At 49.3% G+C, this 21,355-nt stretch overlaps 1 protein-coding gene across 5 annotated transcripts in view; it reads left to right on the forward strand.

Annotated features, from left to right (window-relative positions):
* KATNIP (katanin interacting protein) overlaps nt 1-21,355 on the forward strand; it is a 194,950-nt gene that overhangs the window by 43,691 nt on the left and 129,904 nt on the right. For 4 of the 5 annotated variants that reach the window (XM_067012513.1, XM_067012514.1, XM_067012516.1 and 1 more), the window contains exons 3-5: nt 4,891-4,967; nt 13,242-13,429; nt 15,083-15,180. In XM_067012513.1, coding sequence (XP_066868614.1) covers nt 4,891-4,967; nt 13,242-13,429; nt 15,083-15,180 — 363 coding nt within the window. The remainder of the gene's footprint in view (nt 1-4,890; nt 4,968-13,241; nt 13,430-15,082; nt 15,181-21,355) is intronic. The other variant, XM_067012515.1, reaches the window with a different exon arrangement.

Raw genomic sequence — 21,355 nt, forward strand, 5'->3', positions numbered from 1 at the left:
AGACAAGCCTTGAGGAGGTGAGGAATCTGGGTATTTACCTGGGGGAAGGAATGGTGGGTCTAAGGCCCTGAGGTGAGCACAGGCTGGGTGTTGCGGGTACTGGAGTGATGAGGAGGAGGGTGGGGCAGTGGCAGGAGTCAAAGACGTGGGTGGCGGCTCAGTGGGCAGGGCCTCGTGGCCGCTGGGACCTGTGCAGAGTCCAGAGCAGAGAAGTGACATGGTTCGACTTCCCTTTCATCAGGATCCCCGGCTCTAGAAAGGAGAACGGGCTGTAGGGGTGAGGGCGGGAGCAGGAGGCCAGTGAAGGGTCCTGAACCAGTGTGGTAGCGGGGAAGTGGGGAGAAGTGGTCAGCTTTTGGATACATGGTATTTTTCACATGGAGCTGATGGATTGGTCATGGAGTGAGAGAGTGAGTTAGTGAGTTACGCTTCGAAGATGACTCCCAAGAATTGGGGCCTGGCCGCGCCCTCAGGAGCCTTCCCTGTTCCCTCCTTCAGATCCTTGGCATCAAATTTTATACATTTTGCTATAATCACTTGTCTCTTTTTTTTGGCTTCAGGTGCCCTTGGTAATCTGATGAAAGTTATGGACTTTCTTCCCGGAATAGTACCCTCGTGCATTCAATTGAATCGGTGTCCCCAGAGCCCCCTGCGGGCCATCCCCCATATTAGGGACCCCTGGCCAGTGTGTGTTGCTTGACTGGGTACATGAAAGCAGGGGGTGCCATTCACACCGCACACATCAGGAATGGGGGCAGAGTTGTGCAGATTGGCCCCTGGCTCGTGGTTAGGTACTGTCTACAGGCACCTTGGAATCTGAATGCACGCTGGGTCAGTTTTTTGTTAAACCCTCGTTGCATAGGTAAGAGCCACACAGTAAACACTTGATCAGTGTTTGCTGAAACACAGTGATGATAAACCTGGCGCTTTCTAAGTTTCTCCCACCTTTGTGGGATGCCTTAAATATTAATTAATGCCTCCGCTTTATAGCCTGAGAAATAAAGCCTCAGCAAAGTGAAATATGCCGTGCTGGGGAGAGGTAGTGTCTGATGTCTGACCAGGGTGAGGGTTAACCAGGTAGGTACTTGGTCAGCCTTAGCAGTTATCATCACGGAGCTGGATGTTGTTGAAGCCGAGACCCGGGCCCAGGACTCCAGGCTCCCCACATGATGGTCCCCTCCTTCCCCAGTTCTGTGCTCCAGGAATTTATACTCCAGCTGGGGAATCAATAATAAGAAGAAAGAAACGGATCCTAAATTACTTCTACTTTTCTCCTAGTTAATCCTTAGAGCAGCCCTGCGAGGTAGACCTTATTACTATTCCCTTTTTACAGATGAGGAAACTGAGGCTCAGAGAAGGTAAGTAGCAGAGTTCAGGACTCACCTCCAGGTCTCCAAATCCCCAGATAATGAGTGAGCAATAGATATAGTTAAAGGCTTACAATGTAGCACTTAATTATATATGATTTCACGCTGTATTGTATATAATTTAATACTAATTGCAGGGTTTCAGAATGAGCTGAAGTGAGTGGGGGTGAGAATGGTAGGGGAAGGCTTCGTGGAGAACTGGGGAGCTGAGCTGGGCCTTGGAGAGGATTTGGGTGGAGGCTGGAGGGAACAGGAATCAAATGATTTAGGCATCAGGATAGCAATGAGCTGGCTGGGAGTGGTGAGGGGCCAGGATAGTACTAGTTAAATAATGGAACTCCATAAATGCAAATGTAACTAACGTTCATTGACAGCTACCCAAGTGCCAGGTACTGTGCTATGGCTTTTTTATTGTTATTGCATCCAACCCACCTTTGACCCTATGAGGGAAAGACAAATCCAACCAGACAGGTACTATTATTACCTCCATTTGATAGATAAGGAAACAAATAGCACTGTTGTGACTTGGAGCCAGGCCTGGACTCCAAAGCTCACATTCTTCACAGCTCAAGTTCAGTGCTGATCTGATTAGAGGTGGGCGTATTGTGAATAGTGGAGAATAAGGCGGGCTGGTCTAGGGCCTTGCTGGCTAAGTGTGGCCCACGGGCATTGCCTGGGAGCTTGTTAGATGTGTCGGCTTGGGACCCTTCCCAGTCCTACTGAACGAGAACCTGCATTTCAGCACCATCCCCACGTGATTTGTGTTCACATCAGCATTTGAGAAGCACGGGGCTGGTGAGAAGTTTGGCTGGATCTACGCCTGAGCTCTTCAAATCTTTCCTGTGACATCTCCCTCCTGGCAGAGGCGAATAAATGTATTCCTGGAGGGTTTGAGGTAAAAGCCCAGGACAGCCCACCACAAGCTGAGATTTCTCTGAAGTCTCATATTTCATCTAAAAATGTCATTGACTATTTCATTCCATACCATAATATATCAGTGGTCATTTTAATATCTCAAAATGGTTATGTAAATTGCCATGGAGTAGGATCCGTATTCCGGGAAGATGAATGGGATGGGTTTCCTTGTATCTTAAATGGGGTAATAATAACCACTTCAAAGGCTGCTGCAAAGATCAAAGGAGAATCATGTATATGGAATTGCTGCGTCAGCTGTCCGCATCGTACACATGTTGTAGTGGAAGGAACTGAGAATCCTCTCCAGACCCATTGTCCCGCAACCAACCAGCTTTTCAGAGGGCGGAGGTCACAGTGCTTTTCTCACAGTCAAGGTGAGGCAGGACTCAGTCCCGAGGAGGAGAATGGAACATCTCTGGGCATCTCAGGAAGCCAGGGAAATAGGAATAGGAACACCTATTGCTAGTTTGTTTAAATTTCTTATGATTTCATAATATCACCCTTTCTTATTACTCCCCACTTCCTGGTTGGCCAGATTAGCTAAGCTGGAAAACCCAGGAAAATCCAGAGGCTTCAGAGACATCGGGTGAGAGAAGATGGGAGTACATCATCCTGTCCCCAGGTGGCCCAGAGAGAGGGGAGCCTGGGAGGAAAAGTGGGGGTGACAGGGAAAGAGGGAAGCAGATGGTCATAACCTGGAGTCCTATAGGAAAAGGGGAGAGAAGGGGACCGGGCTGTCAGCCCTGGACTAGCAGTGACTCTGGCTTCCCCATCCAGGGGACCCATTTCCTTGTATCGGAGGAAGAGAAGACAGAGGGAGAGAGACCCAGAGAGGTGAGATGGACAGAAACAGTGACCATCCACGTCCAAGGCCAAGGAGGAAGGGCAGCCAGAGAAGGTGCAGGAGGGAAGGGAGGCTCATTCAGAACCGCAGAAGCTACAGGAGGGGAATTTGGGGACGGATGGGTGGGAACAGCTCCCCATGGCCCGGAGCACTCGAAAAGGATGAAGTTGGGAAGAGCTATTATATTTGCTTAAGGAAGTTATGAGTCACCCTTGGGGAGAGTTCTGGTAGATGAGTGGGGTTAAGGCCAGATTTTGAGGCGCTAAGAAAAGAATGATGGAGATTCTTTTTTTTCTTCTTCCCATGATAATCGTTAGGATTTTCACACAAATTGTGTTTCTCTTACAAATGTCTTACTTGCCATTTAACACTTAATCCCTGTGCCTCGTGACTAGAATGAAGCTGATATTGTCCCTTTAATCCATTCCTTGGCAAAAAAGTTAGTTAAGAAACATAGAAAATTACAAAGCATTGTTTACAGTATAATCCTACTTTTGTTTAAAATAATGTGTGTGTGTGTATTTATAAATATGAATATATGTATATTGTAAACAAAAACATCTAGAGAAATATGTATCAGATTGTAATGGGGGTTTTACTGGTATATACATGTTGCTTTTAATATGTATAGTTTATTATACATTTATTATCCCTCCATAAAGCTGTAACAAATTCTAATAGGGGTTATCACTAATGGTCAGGTTATGGTATATGACTTATAATTCTTTTGGCTACAAAGGGCAGAAACTCAGCTGAAACTTTAAAGCAATAACTAAGCTGTTCCAGTACTTCTTCAGGCATGGGTGGATCCAGGGGCTCAAATTATGTCATTGGGAATCTCTCTCTCTCCGTCTCTGGGATCTGCTGTCTTCTTTTTTTTTTTTTTTTTTTTCTTCTGCTGCCTTCTTTCTTGACTTCATTCTCAGGCAATTCCAGGCCTGCATCTCATCACTTTAGCACCCCAGTGGAAAGAGAACAGCTTTTTCCCCAGGAGTATTAGCAAAGTCCCAGGGCTGACTTTCAAGAGCCGTGCTCAGGCCACGGCTCATCCCTAGACTAGTGAATCCTTGTAGCTGAGGGAAGTACTATGTTGAGGGTTGAGACCAAGGCCAAGGTCATGTGACCCAAGAGGAGACCAAAGGAACTTTCATGGGCATCTAAGGAAGCCAGTGAACTGAAAAAAGGGGGCCGAATGGTTCCCCCAAAGAAATTCAGAGTTCTGTGGCCGGAAGAGGAAGCAGGAAACCACAAATGTCTGCTTTAAAGGAGCCTTTACTCTCTGGGTCATATATTTTTTTGGGGGGGGTCATACATTTTTGTAACGACTGAGTTGTTTATAATAAGTGTGCGTTTTTCTTACAATGGCAAGAGAAAGATGAGCTTCCCCTCTTAAACAACTGATCTGGATTCCATCTGGTTGGGACAACTGAGATCACAAAATCATGAGTGTGGAGAAAACAGTAAAGCCGAAGTCTTCTCAGAGTCCTTGATTTTATAGGACATGGGAGGAAAGAACAGTGGCAAGGCTGGGGAATCGACGTTTTCTCCTTTTTGTAGATTGTTAGTTGTGTATGTTCAAGACCCAGTGGGCCATCAGACAGTCTCTGCGGCTCTGGGTCACCAGGGTGATGCGCCCAGGGAGCTGGGCCTTCGTCAAGGTCAGCCTCTCTGCCTCTCGGCCTCCTGTGTGGTGTGTGCTGTACCCAGGCTTCAGTAAATCTTTCCTGCATTCCGATATCACACCGCTCTGCTTCTTCATTTCAGGGTTACACTAAGGACATGGTGACAGACTTTGATGAGAAACACGATGAGTATTTGATATTGCTCCAGCAGAGGAACCGGTAAGATGAAGCCGCTCAACGGCTGCCCTTAATATTAGCCAAATCAAAATCCTATTTAGATTTATTAACAGCATGCAGGCTCTTTCACATAGGAATGGGATGCAGTCACCCTCCACTCAGAAGCTTGGAATAATGTCTGCCATCCCAGTTCCTATTTCTCCATTCACTGATTTAATTGCATCTTTTGATTGAGCTATAACGAACTGTTCGACGTGTCAGAGCTGCCTCTTGCTTCCCTGCTTCGGTTCTGGGAGAAGCTGGGTTTGTTCTGAAAAGCTAGAATTTGGCAGGGCCTGTGCATTAGTCACCTGAATAGGCCAGCCTGTGATCTCACAGGCTTTGAAGGTCCCTGGAAATCTGAGCCTGTAATCATGCCTCGTTGTATAAAGGAGGAGTCCTTTTACACTTGTGTTTGAAGTTGGTTGATGTCATTTAAAGCTAAGTCACTCCTGATTTTGACTCTGGAGTGCTGGTTCTTACAAAAGCGTGCAGCCACGCCACGTGTAGCGACGGGGGTCAAGGCTTGTGGTCTGGTTTGAAAGGGAGTGGGTGTCACGTCCTCCGTGCCTTTGCAGGGCTGCGCAAGTTCATTTGCAGTTCACTGTGGTTTGTCTTCAGGCCTGGAACCTTACAGAAAGCTGGGTTTGCAAACTCCAGTGCCAGGAGGGGACAGGCAGGGAGTGAAGCTGGCTCAGTGGGGACAGTGGGCACCTGGAAGTCTCACGGGCCAAGGGGTCCATATCCTTCAAGGTGGCCAGAGAAGCTGGAAACCTGGATTTGTGTGGTGAAATCTCCTGAGTTTTAAAATATTGGTAATGAATTCAAATCAAAGCACAAAACAAACAGAGGAATACCGCAGGCCCCCCCAGACAGATCTGCAGGAGGGGGAAGGACGGGGTTACTAATGTGGGGCTTTGTGCTGCGGACCGGGCTTGGGGTCTTGTAGGTAAGAGAGTCTGCGAGTTGTTATTCTGAATGTGAAGTCAGCTCTTGTCTGATGGGCTGGATTGCTGGTTCTTGTCAACTGGGGCCCCGGTGGCATGTCGCATGGGGCAAGTTTTGATGGTGCGGGATTGTCCCATGTGTTATAGGAGTTTAGCATCCCTGCCTACCCACCCCTTTACTTAATTCCACTAAGACCCCCAGTATCTATGGCAACAATACCTGCCTGCATTCCAGATGCCTCCTTGCAAGGCTGTCCCGCCCTCAGTAGAGAACTTCTGAATAGATCAACTCTCCAGGACCATCCAGAAATGCCAAGCAACATCCCATGTGCCCGGCTGCTCTGCACTCATCTCTCTCCGTCCCAGGGGCAGCCTCAAACCCAGGCTTGTGCTGATTAGACCTGCGTGGGTTTTTATCATCATTAATGCCAGGAACAGAATGTTTTTATTCAGTTTCTGGCAGGCTGGATGGTGCCACTGAACACCTGGGCGATCTTTGAATCATATACATGTGACTTGTCTGGGAGGAGAGTGTCATCGTTCTTTATGAGCAAATTGCTTCTCATTAATCGAGAGATCAATACGTGCGTGATCAAAGGGCACCGACCAATAACATAGCTGAACAGATCCAGAGATGAGGTTGCAGCACAAAGGCCATTAAATAATACGTCAACACGGAGCTGCCATAAAATTTGGGGGATGTGTTGTCACCAAGAGGGAGCTAGCTTGATGACAGGAAATTAGAAAGTAGAGCTAGAACACCTCCAAATGGAGACCTGCAGAGTGGGAGTGCCCCTGAGCTGTCATCAGATGAAGCCTGAAAAGGCACCTTTGCTGGAGTGCCAGCTGTGTGGCAGGCACCTCAACCCCATCGGTACAGTTATTGCACCCACTTTACAGATAAGGAAGCGGAGACCAGGACAGCAAGCAATTTGCCCACGGTCATACAGCCAGGAAGTGGTGGAGCTGGGCCATACTTTCTTCTTTATGTTTTGTTTGACATTGTCATCAGTAATCAGAAGGAGAGAAACCTGCCATGGTTGCCAATGGCTCTAAGTTCACTACGGAGGAGTTTTGTGGGAATAAACTGAAATTGACTTGGAAATGTAGTTACAAGACTGGGTAGAAAACCAGCCTCTGAACTTTATATTCGGCATAGAGGAAGGTGAAAACCCGGGCTGCTTATCTGCATTGCCTTGTGACCCAACAGGGGGGTGTGCAATTACGGGGCTGAGTTCTTAGACATCTGCCCAGAACACAGCTGCCCACAAGATGCTGGTGACATTATTCTTCTATTCATTCAGCAGGATTCCATTGAGTACCTTCTCAGTGCCTAGCATTACCACTGGTATGAAGGAGAACATTACAATGAGGGAGACACAGACTGTATTAGTTAGTGCTCCTTTGCTTGAAGGGACAGGAACCCAAGATAAATGACTTTAAACAATGAAACGTATTGACTTGTGAAATTAACAAATCCAGGATGATACACTGGCTTCAGGTATAGTTGGATCCAGGCATTCAAACTGGGTCACAGAAATCAGTCACTCTCCATCTCTCAGTTCTGTTTTCTCATGTTGGAATCATCTCAGGCAGGTACCTTCCTCACGGAGGTCAAGGCAGCCACTGAAAACCCCACACTTACATCCCACCTCGAGGGGAAGAGAACACATCCTAATAGTTCCAGCAAAAGTGCTGAGGAGGGCCCCCGTTGGTCTGGCTGGGGCCCCGTCCCCATCCCTGAGCCAATCGCCGCCCTGTGCCTGGTGGGGGTGGCAGGGTCTGCCTGGCCACTCCTGGGCCACCCCATTAACCTGGGCGGTGGTGTGAGTCTCACCCAAACCACGTGGAGTAAGAGGAGGAGTGGAGCAGTTCCCAAGGGGAACCTGAGGGGCTGTGTTTGGAAGATGGGGGAGAGTTGCTGGACAGGCAGAAAGAACAGATGCCCACCACACAGCCCTAGTCCTCAAGGAACTCCCCAGGCAGTGGCATGTGAGCACAAGGCCACCTGTGACTATGCCAGAAGCGCAGAAAGTGATCTTGCGCTCCAGGAGAGGACCGGGGAGAGCGGAGAAGGTGTGGCAGCCCTGTTTCACCCCCGTACAACCCTCGCCCAGAGGATGCTTAGTGATTCTAGTCACTCAGCTTCAGGAAAGATGTAATCACGGCCAACCGGACTCATGAAAACACAACCAGAATCATCAAAGGGCTGAGATCTGAGGAACAGTTAAGGGCTAACGGCCAAGAGGGACTATAATAGACGCGCTAGATGGTGGCAGACCTAAGAATCCAGCAATGGTATTTGCTTTTTGAAAAAAGTTGTTTGAGGGAAACTTATAGGAAAACGTACCCATATGAGAGGTGAACCCACTGCCCCAAGAGGAGATTCAGGCAGAAAGAAGAAAGGGGAAAACCAGCACCCAGGGTGGGCCTTGCACAGGCCAGTCTCTGAGCTGGAGATTCAGCTGGCATCCCCTTCCATCCTCATGAGCCACAGGCATCCTTGGTCTCATTTTACAGAAGAGGAAACAGGCCCCGGGAGGTGTAGGGACTTCCCCAAGGTCACGAAAGCTGGGAAATGGCAGAGCCTCCACTACGGAGCTCTGTCCTCCACCCACATGGGTGGGGGGTGGTGACATCCAAGAAGACAAATTACAGAGCCTGTGGGCCATCAGGTTCTGGGAGGAATGGCAGGCTCTTTGCACCACTGCCTTCCTCCTCTCCATCCTTCAAAGCTGCACTGAAATGCTACCACCTCCAAGAAGCCCCCACCGGGGAGCCACTGCTTCTCCTCTGAGCTCTACTTGCTTGGAGCCCCTGCGGCATGATGCCTGGTGAGGAGACAAGCAATGGCACCGTGATGTGGCTGGGAGACGGGCTCTGGAGCCTCACGGACTGGAATTTAAATCCTGGCTGCTTCCTCGGCTCTCTGACCTTGGGCAAATTCATCTATAAAACAGATCAATGGTAGGAACTTAATCCCTGGGCCAGTGAAGGATTAAGCAGGACGAGGTGCTTGGAGGTCCACAGTAAGCCCACCCATCCAAGTATATACTTTCTCCATCATCATCATCATCGTCATCATCATCATTTTAATGATAAACGTGCCTTCTCAAATGATGTCCAGATAATCCTTGAACGCCTGACCCTTAGAGAACCCCTCAGTTGATCCTGGGGGTAAATGAGGTCCAGAGGAGGCACGTGGCCAGCCCACAGTCACACAGTAACAGTGGCGCTTAGAGACCGAAGTGGTTCAGTCATAAACCCGGTCACGATTAGCTCCATGAGCAACACGCCACCTGCCCTTTGAGCTCAGCTAAGTCCTCTCACCACCTGGACCTCTGCTTGTGCCCTGACCGCCCAGCCGTCAAGCGTCTTATGTCCCCGGTCACAGTCCCTCACGTGACACCCTGTGCTCTAACTCACAGTGCCTCCACCTCCTCTTCTGAACCAAAGAGCTCTCTGTACAAGTGACCCCAAAGGTCATTACGAGATAAGCGGAAATGATGCCTGTGGCGTGGTTAGATACACGGTAGCTGTATTCGGGTGCGCATCCATGCCTTCTCTCTCCTGCTAGACCTTGAGTTCCCGAACTATTGAGAGCATTCCTCACCGTTCCTCTCACTCATCACGGACCCCACTCCCAGGGGGCAGGAAGGGAGAATAAACAGGCACACAGATACTATTCCATAGCATGAGGCAGTGAGACACGTGCTCTGAAACAAACAGAATCTGTGAGGGAATAGAGAGTGACAGGGCAGCAGGTGGCTGGGGCCTCCGTCTCTGAAAGGGCAGGGACTTAATCTGATTTTTCTGAATCCCTGACACTAAGGGCAGCTTTTTATGCAAAGTAAGCCATCCGTTAAAAAACACCCACTTTTCTTTGATGCCACGTGTGTACTGCTGATGTGCTCAGCTGCAGCAGCGGAGTTCCTTTAGTGATTCTTTTCACAGTCTGAATAATTATCTCATTTATCAGTTTCATAAATCCACATTTTCATAAATCACTCTGCTTAAAGAGAGTCCTGTGTGGAGCGCCAGCCACAGAGCCTGGATAACGGGATGCCACCGTGACCATTAAGGTAGCATCAGGAGACAGGGAGGTCTCCGGAAGGAAGTTGAGGCAGGCACTCCCTGGCTAGATGGTCAGATTTTCCTCGTGCCGCCCCTCCCTGGGCTCCCTGTTCTCCCTCCCGGGGGACTGCTGGTACCCACTGCGCCCTTTGATTGTTTGCTCCAGAGAATGCAACTACTGCCGTGTTTGGAAATTGTCTCTCAGTTACTTGTGTTTTCCTTCTGTTTTATGCTGTTGCCCAACAATCAGGCATCTCCCAGGCTTCCGAAGCTGGCAAAAGATAAGCAGTCTGTAGTAAATGTTCCTGCCACGATTGGCAAGATGGATGTATCAGCCGTTTAAGAAACATTTAAAAAGCAAACAAAGAAATCACCAGTAATACCACCACCCTCCCTCAACAGCTGATTTAATTTTCACATTTATCACCCTCCACTCTGGGTCCACAAACACACTTTTTTACAACTTTGCACTTATCACATATATACCATTTTTATCCTGCCTTTTTCACCCCCCACTGAACAGATCACAAATAATCCCCTATGTTTCGACAGACTCTTCGTAATTTTAACAGCTGCATGAGATCCCGGCTTCCACTTCCCTAGTGTTGGACATTCGAGTTGCTTTCATGGTTTTGTTATGACTGAATGCTGACCATTGTTCCTGATCAGAAACAATTTGCTTACTGGGCAAAGACCAAGCATATGGCATTTTCTGTATTTTCATATTACTTCTGAGAAGGTCCTCTGAGTTTCCAGCAATGTCTAAGTTTGCCAGTTTCAGCTTGCTAGCTTTATAAGTCACCTTTGTTGTGGTGAAGACTCTGGAGCCACATTGCTTCAATTTGCATCCTAGCCCTGATGCCATACTAGCTGTGTGACCTTAGGCAAGTTACTTAACCTCTCTGTGCTCCAGTTTCTTTATCTATTCAACGAGGTTAAGAAAAGTAATTGGTTGTTATAAAGATTAAAGTCTTAATACAGTCAGTCCTTATTATTCACAGGTTCCGTATTTGCAAATTTACCCACTCACTAAAATTTATTTGTAACCTCCAAATCAATACTTGCAATGCTTTTGTGGTCACTCGAAGACACATGCAGATGGCAAAAAAATTTTAGTTGCCAAGCACACACGTTCCTAGCTAAGGTAGAGCAAGGGAACACTCTGCCTTCTTGTTTCAGATCTTACACTGTAAAGTGTCCTTTTCACATTTTACTTAGTGCTGTTGTAACCGAAAGTGGGGTCCAGCTGCTTACCACTCAAAAGCCAATAAAGAGTCCAGGTTGGTGGAAAGGAAAGTTTGCTTTATTTCAGATGCCGGCAACCAGAGGGGAGCACGGACTTCTGACCAAAGGCCAACTCCCCCCACACTGACCATCAGTGGGCAAGAGCTTTTCTAGACAAAGGAAGGGGGCTACAGGCAGAAACAGAACAGTCAACTCTTGACAGTCATCTTGAAATTGGTCCTGCAGTGGTCTGACCACCATCATTTGATTGTTTTAAGTACAGTTAATCTTCAGTTCCAGGGTCAGTTCGTTCCCATTTCCTTGAGGCCAGTTCTTGGAATTGTGGGAGCTCATGTCATGGCTACAGTCCGGTCATCATGTAGTTAATTTCTTCCACCTGGTGGGGCTTTCAATATCTACAAGACAGCTCACGGGATATGGCTCAGAATATTACCTATAGCCCTTTAGAAGGAACTAAAGGTCTTGTTGGGCTGTTTTCCTTTGTTTCTGCATTTTCTCACTTCTCTGATGAAATTTATTCTTTGGCTAAAGTTTTTCCACAGACAAAAGGCAGGCTGAGGACCTGGGGGACAAAGACTATAGGGTCCTGATCCGTTTCACCGTGTTTTTTATATCTTTGTGCTTTTCATTGATGACTTTGCTGTTTAAACTGGCTCCCTGGCATAGGGGTAAAGTGGTGTCTCACATTTATTTCTAAGCCCAAGAAGGCTATGATGTCCCTTACGGAGAAAATACACGTGTTAGATAAGCTTCCTTCACTCATGAGTTGAAGTGCTGCTGGCATGAGTTCAGTGTTATTGTATTAAGTATATATTAAATAAGGTGCCTTCAAATAGAAACACACATAAAGCAAGGTTTTGTGTTGATTGGCTGATGAAAATGTTGTGACCAGAGGTTCACAGGAACCAAATCCTGTATTTTCCCCTAGGAACAGTGGTTCAGTATTCACTGATTCAGTGTTTGCGGCAACTTTATAGAACATAACTATTGTGAATAATGAGAACTGACTATATACAAAGCATCTAGAACAGGGTTTGGCCTTCTACCCTTTATGTGATTACCATTACTATTATTTTTAAAAATTTACATTTTGCTAATTTGGTGGGAACTTACTTAATCACTGAAGAGGATGCACATTTGTTGCCATGATGGTTGGTTGGTTGTATTTCTTCTTGTGCGGAAATAACTGGTTTGTGCGGGGTGCCGAAAAGTGTCTGTAAAGGCGCTGAAGGGTTTGGCATCACACGGGAGCAATTCCGAAGAGGACACTGCACACCGTTTATGGCAGTGAACATCAGGACTGGGGAGAAAAGGACGAAGCCAAGGTGCGAGGTCGGGCTTTAGAGAAAGCTGAACAAGAGACCCGGCCATGCTCACGCCAAGACCCTTTTAGCCAAAGGGTGTTGATCATCACATCATTAATTTTGAGCAAAGCCTGCACTGGTGTATTTTTAAACTTCATCAGAATATAAAATAATGACATTTGGGATATCAGGGGGTGAGTGTTTGAGAACACATTTATTTCCTGAAGCCAAAAATCAGTCCACCTGGCCTGATGACGGCTGTTTCCGGATGTGTGTATGTGTTCCGTGCCATCTCTCTCACAAAGGCTTAGACCGCGTTTTGTTACACGTGGAACAAAGTGCTGCTATCCATGCAAAGTAGAGATGCGTGAAATTGGGATCCTCCCTGGAGATCCAGGCTGTGTGTAGCAGCGTGCACACGCGCCTGTTTTGTCTCAGCCACCTTGGGGGCGAGGCTGGGTGCCCAAGGTTTTGCTAACGTATGTCTGAGCCTCAGAATGAAAAGCAGAAACACCCCTGCAGGGTCCGGAACAGCCTCCCCGTCACTGCTCTTGCATGTGTGTAATGGGCCTCTCAGGGCTGTTTATGGATGAACAGCTGGGCACCCGCCACCCGGCCTCTGATTAGAGACGCTTGGCTGTCAGAGCAGCAGGTCCCTCCCCGCGTGGGGGTGGGCGGTGGCCCAGGCTCCTAGAATGAGAAGCCAGCAATCGTTTCTTTTCCAGGATATTAAAGCATTTGAAAGCCAAGGACCCCATGCAGTTGAGGCTGGAGCACCTGGAACACGGGTTCTCTGTCTACGTCAACGGGGCCAATTCTGAACTGAAGACATCCCCTCGGAAAGCCGTCCACTCCAGCTTCTCCAGAAGTGCCTCCCACACCGAGGGGACTCACGGTGAGCACAGGCCAGCAACAGCTCTGAGGACAAATTAGGGACAGTGGAGCCACACCCCATGCACAGAAACTAGTTAACCTATACAAGTTAACTCTACCCACTTGGCCAGAAAGAAAGAACATGAAAGTGAGTGAGAGAGAGAGAGAGAGAGAGAGAGAGAAATCCTTTTCCACTTCTTTTTAAACCAGTCTCGGCCTCCACTCCCCCAGGGCAAAGGTGGCCAGAGCAGTCAATTCCTGGCTTTAACATTTCCTAGGTCTCATGTGCCAGTCGTTTAAGGAAATGTCAAGGATAATTTTGATTATACTTGATTTTCACTCACTATGTCTTAACTTCAGTACCTAACCCCTGTGATACACTCGCTATGTCTTAACTTCAGTACCTAACCCCTGTGATAATTGATTCCACTGTTCATGTCTGAATTTAGTTAATACATACTCTGCAGACTTTAAGTGGATTTCAGGTGTCCTATAATAAAGGACACATGAAATAAAATCTGGGAAGTGGCCTAGAAGGCACCCGACCCAGTGGCCGGCCCCATATAGGCACCGAAAATGATTTGGTGGTGGTTGAATGAATGAAATGGCAGTGCATAGGAGTCAGGTACCAGTTTGGCTGTGTTGCTTTGGGGAAGCCATTTTTGTCTCTCTGTGACTTTGTTTTCTCATCTTTAAAATGGGGCTAATGAGTGCCAGAGTGCCCTTCAGGGCGGGTCACTTTGTCTAAGAGGACAGTGTGCTACTGGGTTACAAGAACAGGATTTGGAACAAGGCAGGGTTGGGTTCAAACCCTGTTCTGCCACTTTCTAGCTTTGAGACCTCTGGCAGTTGGGTCCTCTCTGACCCTCAGTTTCCTCTTCTGTAAAATGGGAATAATTATGCCCACCTTACAGGCTTCCCAGAAAGATTAAGCAACATAAGAAGTATAAAGTGTCCAGCACACAATAATCTTGACTTGTGTTCTAATTCATCGCCTCACAGGTATGGTAAGATCCCAAGCTATTAATAGACAGTAAAAGTCAATACAACAACAAGGGGATAAAAGGAGAAAGTGGTATCTTCAAATCTTCCCCTAGGAGAGCCACTGCATTTCTGCTTAGAGTTTAGCGTGAGTTTCCTAGCCCCCAGGACAAAGAGGGAAATGGGATGGACTCTCCTAGCCTTCATGGGGGAGGAGTCTGGCTGACCTGCTAGTTAGGGGAAGCTGGCCTTTCCTGGTCCAGGTTTCAGGGAGGTGCAGATAACAGGAGCCTCTGTACTTGGGTCCCCAGCAGTATATTTACTCATTCAACACATCTCTCTCCCCTCACCCCTCTTTTATACTAATGCTGGTCTGTTGTGCGCCCTGTCCTATGTACCCTGCTTCTGTATCTTAGAGATTGCTCCTTTTGTACATAGACCTGCCCAGTTCAAGAACATACCTACTGTTCCATAGCACAGAGATGCTGTGACTGATACCCCATCCCTTTTTGTTGGGCATTTAGCTTGTTTTCTGATGCCTTTTGGCTACAAACAGTGCTGCAGAAGTGTCTTGCTTCACATACAACACTCTGAGCACCCTGACAGGCATTGTAGACGTACGTTACAAAGCCACCATCAGCGTGGGCTCGTCATCCGGGCCTCACCAAGTCTCTTTCCCTCATCTCTGGTGCAGATTGCGGACGAAAAACCCTGTTTCGAGAAGCTGAAGAAACGTTAAGACGCAATTCACGGACAGCCCCCAGCAAAGTCCAGCGCCGAGGATGGCACCAGGTGTGGAAACCCTGGGCAGAGACAAGGCGGTGGCCCCAGCTCACACTTTAGAATGAGCAGCAGGGTTATTGTGAGAATAGAAACATAATCAGAGCATTTGGCATCCCCACGGGCAGGGGGTGGGTCTGGCTGGGCACTGCCATGGTGCCTTCTCCGCCTGTGGCACTGGCCTCTGGAGAGCAGAGGAGCCCACTCTGTGGCATGATCCTCCCTTCTGGCTGGGGCCACCCCAGCCCCACTCACGAGCATCACAGGTCAAACTCACAGCCCTGTCATGATGCTGTATTCGTACAGCTGTTTTTTATTGAGCACCTGTGATGTGCCAGGCATGGTCTTAGATGCCATGGATGCGGTGGGTGGATGAGACAAAACCCCTGCCCCACAGACCTGAGGTGCCTCTTCAGATTGCTACCGACGGTGCAGCTTGATCTGGCAGCTTGCTTTTTTGAGCACCTGCCAGTACCACGCGTGAGCTAAGCTCCCACGTGACTCCTCTCCTTTACCCTCACAGCAGACCTAGAGGATAAATTCCAAAGCCCTTCCTCTTTTAAGGATGCTGAGGACACGAGCGCTCAGGAAAGTTAAGTGAGCTTTCCAAGGTCAACCACTAGGAAGTGGCAGAATCAAGATTCAAATCTAGATCTGTGGCTCCAAGCTGGGCGTTCTTGCTCATATAGTCCTGACACCTTCCCTTGCAGTTACTCAGCCTTACGTGGGCCTAGTGGGACCCCCACTGCACATTCGAATCACCTGGGATTCTCAGGCCCCACCCTCAGAGACTCTGGCTCACTTGGTCTGAGATGAGGCTTAAGCAACATATACATACATATAAGTATAAGTATATATGTATATATCTGTGTGTATATGTATATATATATGTATATCTGTATGTGTGTGTGTGTGTATATATATATATATATATATATATATATGTTAATCCTTTGTTCACCAAGATTGGGAAGTATTGCTTTATAACATTTCACACTGCCCATACGTATGGGTCTATGGCAAATACTTTCCTACGCTTTATCCGCATCTTTGCAATAACCCTGGAGGTACATAAGTATCCTCATTGTGCCACTGAAGAAATTGAGGCCCAGAGAGCAGAGAGGTAATAAAGTGACTTGCTCCCATAGATACTAAGGGAGGACGTAGGCTGAGGTTTACACCCTGTACCTGTGACTCCAAACCCAGTGGTCCTCACTTCTCTGCAGGGACGTTTGTGGGTCTCTGATGAAATGGGGAGGTGTGTTCCTGCCAGCTAACTCCCAAGCCTCATCTCCATGCTGATGAGCAAGGCCTTCAGGGCACACAGCCTGGAGGCTTCCTTTTGTCCCCAGCAATGAATGTTAATTTCCCACTAATGAGGCCTTTCTCCACTTCTCACTTCAGAGAGTTCTCCTAGCTGTTTTGATTATCAGGAGCCATATTTGCATCTTAGACTGTGACTTAATGGCTGACCCCAGAGTCTGTGCAATTTAAAGACTTGGCCTAAGATTAATTAGCATCCCTCCCCAGTCTCTCCCTGTGGTCCCACACTTCACAGGGCCTAATCACGGCTAATTTCCTGGCTTCCCGATGCCATGAAGGCTGTAATTGGCCTTCTGTACTGAATCTGTCAGAGGTCAGTCAGTGCCTAACAACAGAGACCTCTCAGGCTATTTGAAGCATAAATGAATGGAAGGCAGGGAATTGGGTGCTTGCATCCGGCGAGAGGATGGGCTCTGAGCCAGGCCTCCAGGAATGGTACCCAGCATCCTAACGCGGACCTGCCGGGAAAGCTGCTACCTAGGACACAGGAGGGAAGGTGGGGATCAGCCTCAGGAATGTGTCACCTGAGCTGTGATCCAGCAATCAGGAAGCCAGTGCCACAACCATTGGCCTCAGAGTGATGCTGTGTCTGCTAGAGCGACACTTTGAAGAAAGACCTTGCTCACAGCTCATCCAGCCAGGGTGGGACATGGATGAAAACACTCATGACCTCTGCCACGTGCTTAGCACAGAAACCGCCAGCGTGTGTCCCCTCCTTTCCACCTCGCTTCTGCTGTCCCTGCCTTCCATGAGGCCATCTGATCTGCTGCACCCGTGTCACATCCAGACCCCAGCTGGGAGGGAGGCTGGGAAATGCAGTGTCTGGCTTTCCAGCCTCTACTGAGCAGAGAGGCACGCTTGGAGGAGAGCGGAATGGGTGCTGGGGAGCCACCCCACCACCTTCGCGTCGACTCTGCTCCACCCACACACAGCCCTTTGGGGACCACCCCTGAGAGGTAGAGACGAACCTGGGTACCTTCGGAAGTGGTGAGTGGACTGGGAGCCGTATCATGAGAGAAGCCGTCCATTAAGTTAACAAACAGGTATTATTACCTACCATGGGCCAGGCACTCTGCGAGGCGCTGGGGTTAAAAAACAGTCAGGCTCAGTTCCTGCCCTGGAAGATCCGATCGTGAAGACATGGGCACTGCTTATCCTGGGGGGAAGGTTCAACAGCTGTCCTCCCAACATATGGAGGGCTAGCCTGGCAGACTCTGAAAGTTAACAGCTTGAAGCCTGTGGGCTGAACTGGCCCCCCAGATAGTGGTTTTTGGACTCACACAGTTTGAAAAGACTTAATCACTTGCTAACATTTAAATTCAAAAGAGTTTACACATTTTTTTAAAAGTTCAATTCCTCCTTGCCTAGGGAAACTGGAAGATCCGGCCCCCATGCTGGGCCGCCGCCAAGAAGGCAGCTGTCAGTGGCAGCCAAGTGGCGGTTCCCAGTTTAGACAGCGAACAGCCCTCCTGTCTGCCGTGGTCCCCACCACTCCCTTTAGAGCCCTAGTGCCGAGATCGAGTGGTAGCTGCAGTTTGTCATTATGCTCTGGCTGCTGTTTCTCTTACACCCAGCAGCTTTCCCCTTTGCCATTCCCCACCTGGCTCACTGGGGCATTTGAACCTGGGCCACTGGAGAGTAGAAGGGAATGGGCTTTGGAGTCAGACAAACAGCTTACTAGCTGTGTGCCCTGGAGCCAGCCATGTGACCTCTCTGAGCTTTGGGCTCACCATCCATAAAGCCTCCCAGGGCTGCTGGGAAGGAATGTGTGTATAGTAGGTGTCGTGGGCAGTCCATCAGCAGGGACTGTTGGCTTCCTCACCTGGAGGCAGGTGACAGACAATTCCATATGGTTAAGAACACAGACTCAGGAACCCAGCGGCCTGGGTTCAAAGCCTCAGCTCTACCAGTTGCTGGCTGTACGGCCCTGGATAAGTGGCTTGTTTTCTCATCTGTAAGCGGGGCTGGTAATGGTACCCTCCTCAGCGGGTAGTCGCTGAGGACTGAGTGAGCGAACCAGTGTTTGTAGAACGCGCCAACCAGTGCCTGGCACAGAGGAAGCCGACAGTAAACGGTAGTGACTGTTGTAATCAGCTGAGAGGCAGGCAGATGCCGAGGGCGGCTCTTCACTCCAGAGGGTTCCTTCACTCGTTCAGTCCTACATTCATTCCGGGACCATCTACTGGACACTTGCAGGTGCTGGGGTCAGAGCAGTAAGTGAGGCAGGCTAGGCCAGCTCTGGTGTGCGGGTCGGAGCTCATAGGCCAGAGGGTCTAGAAGACCCCAGAAAAGAGCTCGCATTTCATCTTACATGTGAGGACTTCCCTGGAGGGTTTTCAGCAGGAGAGTTGTGTGTTCGGCTTCTGTTTTGGAAATATCCGCAGCGGTTGCACAGAAGGACCAGGTGGGGTGCTGTGAAGCAGGGCTCCCCCGTAAGCCTAACGGGCCTTTTCTCTCTCCCAACCTTCCCCAGCCCCACCCTTGCACCTGCTCCCTTCCCCCAGCTTCCCCTTCTCACTTCAGCTTTCTCCAGGTCACAGTTTTTATCTCCCTCAGTATTTGTTTGTTGAAATTTTCCAAGAGAGAAACCTGCTGAGTCTCTCAGCTCGTCTTTGTTACTCGGGTCACGGCCTGGCCTGCCGGTCAGCCTGACGAGGCGCCCGCTCGGGCCTCAGTCGGCCGGGACTGGAGGTGGGGACCAGGTCAGACGATTCAAAGCCTGCCTGCCCTAGAGGTGTCCCCTGAGCAGGGACTGTGTCCCCACCTTCTCATCGAGGAGGCTGTAGGCAGGACAGTAAATAGACTCAATTTGCCAACTGCACTGTTATGTCAAAAGGAAGAGGGAATGGATTGGCTTCCTTTGGCCCCAAGAAGTGGAGTAAAGTAGAAAATTTCTCCATGGTGGAAAGTACATGGAGACAGATTTGGGGGTGCGAAGGATAGAGAGGAAGGCGGTCTCTCTAGCTCCATCCTTTCAGATGGGTACCACCGCCCTTGGAGGCGGCCAAGGTCAGGCAGAGTGGTCAAGGCAGCAGAATCTCTAATGGCCACTGGTGGCCAGTTCTCAAAAGCCACCCCATCAGGAGAGGGACCACAGCCCTGTCCCAGTCCTCTTGTGTGCTGCGCCCAGCAGGAGGGACAGGTGGGGCCACACAGTCACTGGGTGTATTCACACAGGCCACGGCCGGGTCAGCAGGGGACACAGTGGTCACAGCCAGCCCCCAGCCAGCACCACTTCCTCCCTGTTGCATCCCCGCCCCCGCCAACTTGTCGCCTTGCCCGTTTCTCTGAGCGGCCCCCTAAACTCTCGAGTCCCACGTAACCTTTCCACTGACCAAGCCCAACGCCTCCTTCCAGTAGAATAGAGTTGCCAGCTTAGGGTCTTGCCCACCAACTAGGAAGCACTTTTGGGTGGAGCTGCCCTGATGGAAGGGGCTGCCGCAGGTGCACGGGCCTGAGGATACCTGGGCCAGAAGGTCAGAGAGTCATCCAAATGCTGGGCGAGATGCTGACCACTCCACCCGTAAAACCCTTCCCTGACTCTCCAGCGCTGGGGGAGCCAGGGAGGCAGTTGGCGACACTGGGCTGGGCTTCCGAGCGGCCGCCCACGCTGTGGATCGGCCTGGTGGTGATAAATGGCTCTTGTTGGTGCTGTCCTTTTTTCCCCCACTGCTTCTCGGCCTTAGATCTTTCTGCTGCTATCAGTGGATTAAGATTTATGGCTTCCTCAGACTTGTAATACTTGGGTGGACAGAGGCCTAATCAACAGAGCCGTCGTTTACCAAAATGCTGTCAGATTTGATGAACGTCATCGGCTCTTAGCATTAAATTGGTAGTGAAGGAATTGGCCTTCCAGCAATTTACTGTGGGGTGGGCTTTCCTTAAAGGCCTGGAAAGCAAGTTCATTGCAATTATTAAAGCAAAGGCTTTGTCCTCGCTCTGCCGCCATATCCACTTTCCTGTTGGGGGCCAGGCAGCTTAAACACCTCCAGGAAAGCTCATAAGTGAAAATGTGAAGCGTGTGGGGCCCTTCCCTTTGTTTTCTTTTTCTTTTTTTTTTTTTTTTCTGTTTTGAAAACCCCCGCAGTGAGGACAATAAATGAAACAACCCATAAAGCATCAGCCTCTACAGTGACCTTGCTTGACACAGACTGTCAGAATGCGAATGCTGTTATTTGTAAGAGATCAGACAGATCCGGGAAGAACATATCAAATAAGGTCGATCCAATGCTGGCTATGTCAGTATCTTCAGAGCTCTCCCACCTCTAGAGGGAGCCATTTACATACTGCACAACCTGTGCAACCATCCAGGGCGGGCCCCCAGCCTTGCTCTTTTTTTCTAACTGATAATAAGAGTTAATGCACACCTCTTAGAATACTTTGCTAAGAGGGGTGGCAATACACACAAGAAACTCTGAGCATGACACTGGGCTGAGTGTGGCTGAGTACAGAACAAGCTGGCCTTGGGCTGGCAAACTGGAACATGGGTGTTTAGGCATGAGGGCTTTTAAACCTTGTTCCAGTATATGGTCGATACTGCAAGGGAGTTCCAGGTCTGGGCGCTTGCAAGTAGGCAGGAGAGAGCAGCCGCTTAGAAACACCCACTCCGGGTAAAGCGGTGTGTCGAGCGGGGAGCCAGCCAGAAGCTTGGGCATCATCTTCGCAATGGCATGAAGGTGGGAGACAGGGAGCAGGCAGGCGAGCCCGGGGACTGGGTTAGAACCTGCCACCTCGCGCTCCTCAGCAGCAGGTGGGCGTCCTCATATGGGCGGGTAGAGGGGGCCTACCGATGGGGGTAGAGGCACCTCCCTGGGGCTGGGGCGGGAGAGCCGGCCAGATGGAGAGACTATTTATTTCCCTCTCC

This window comes from Kogia breviceps, chromosome 14, assembly GCF_026419965.1.
Source record: "Kogia breviceps isolate mKogBre1 chromosome 14, mKogBre1 haplotype 1, whole genome shotgun sequence".
Lineage (NCBI taxonomy): Eukaryota > Metazoa > Chordata > Mammalia > Artiodactyla > Physeteridae > Kogia > Kogia breviceps.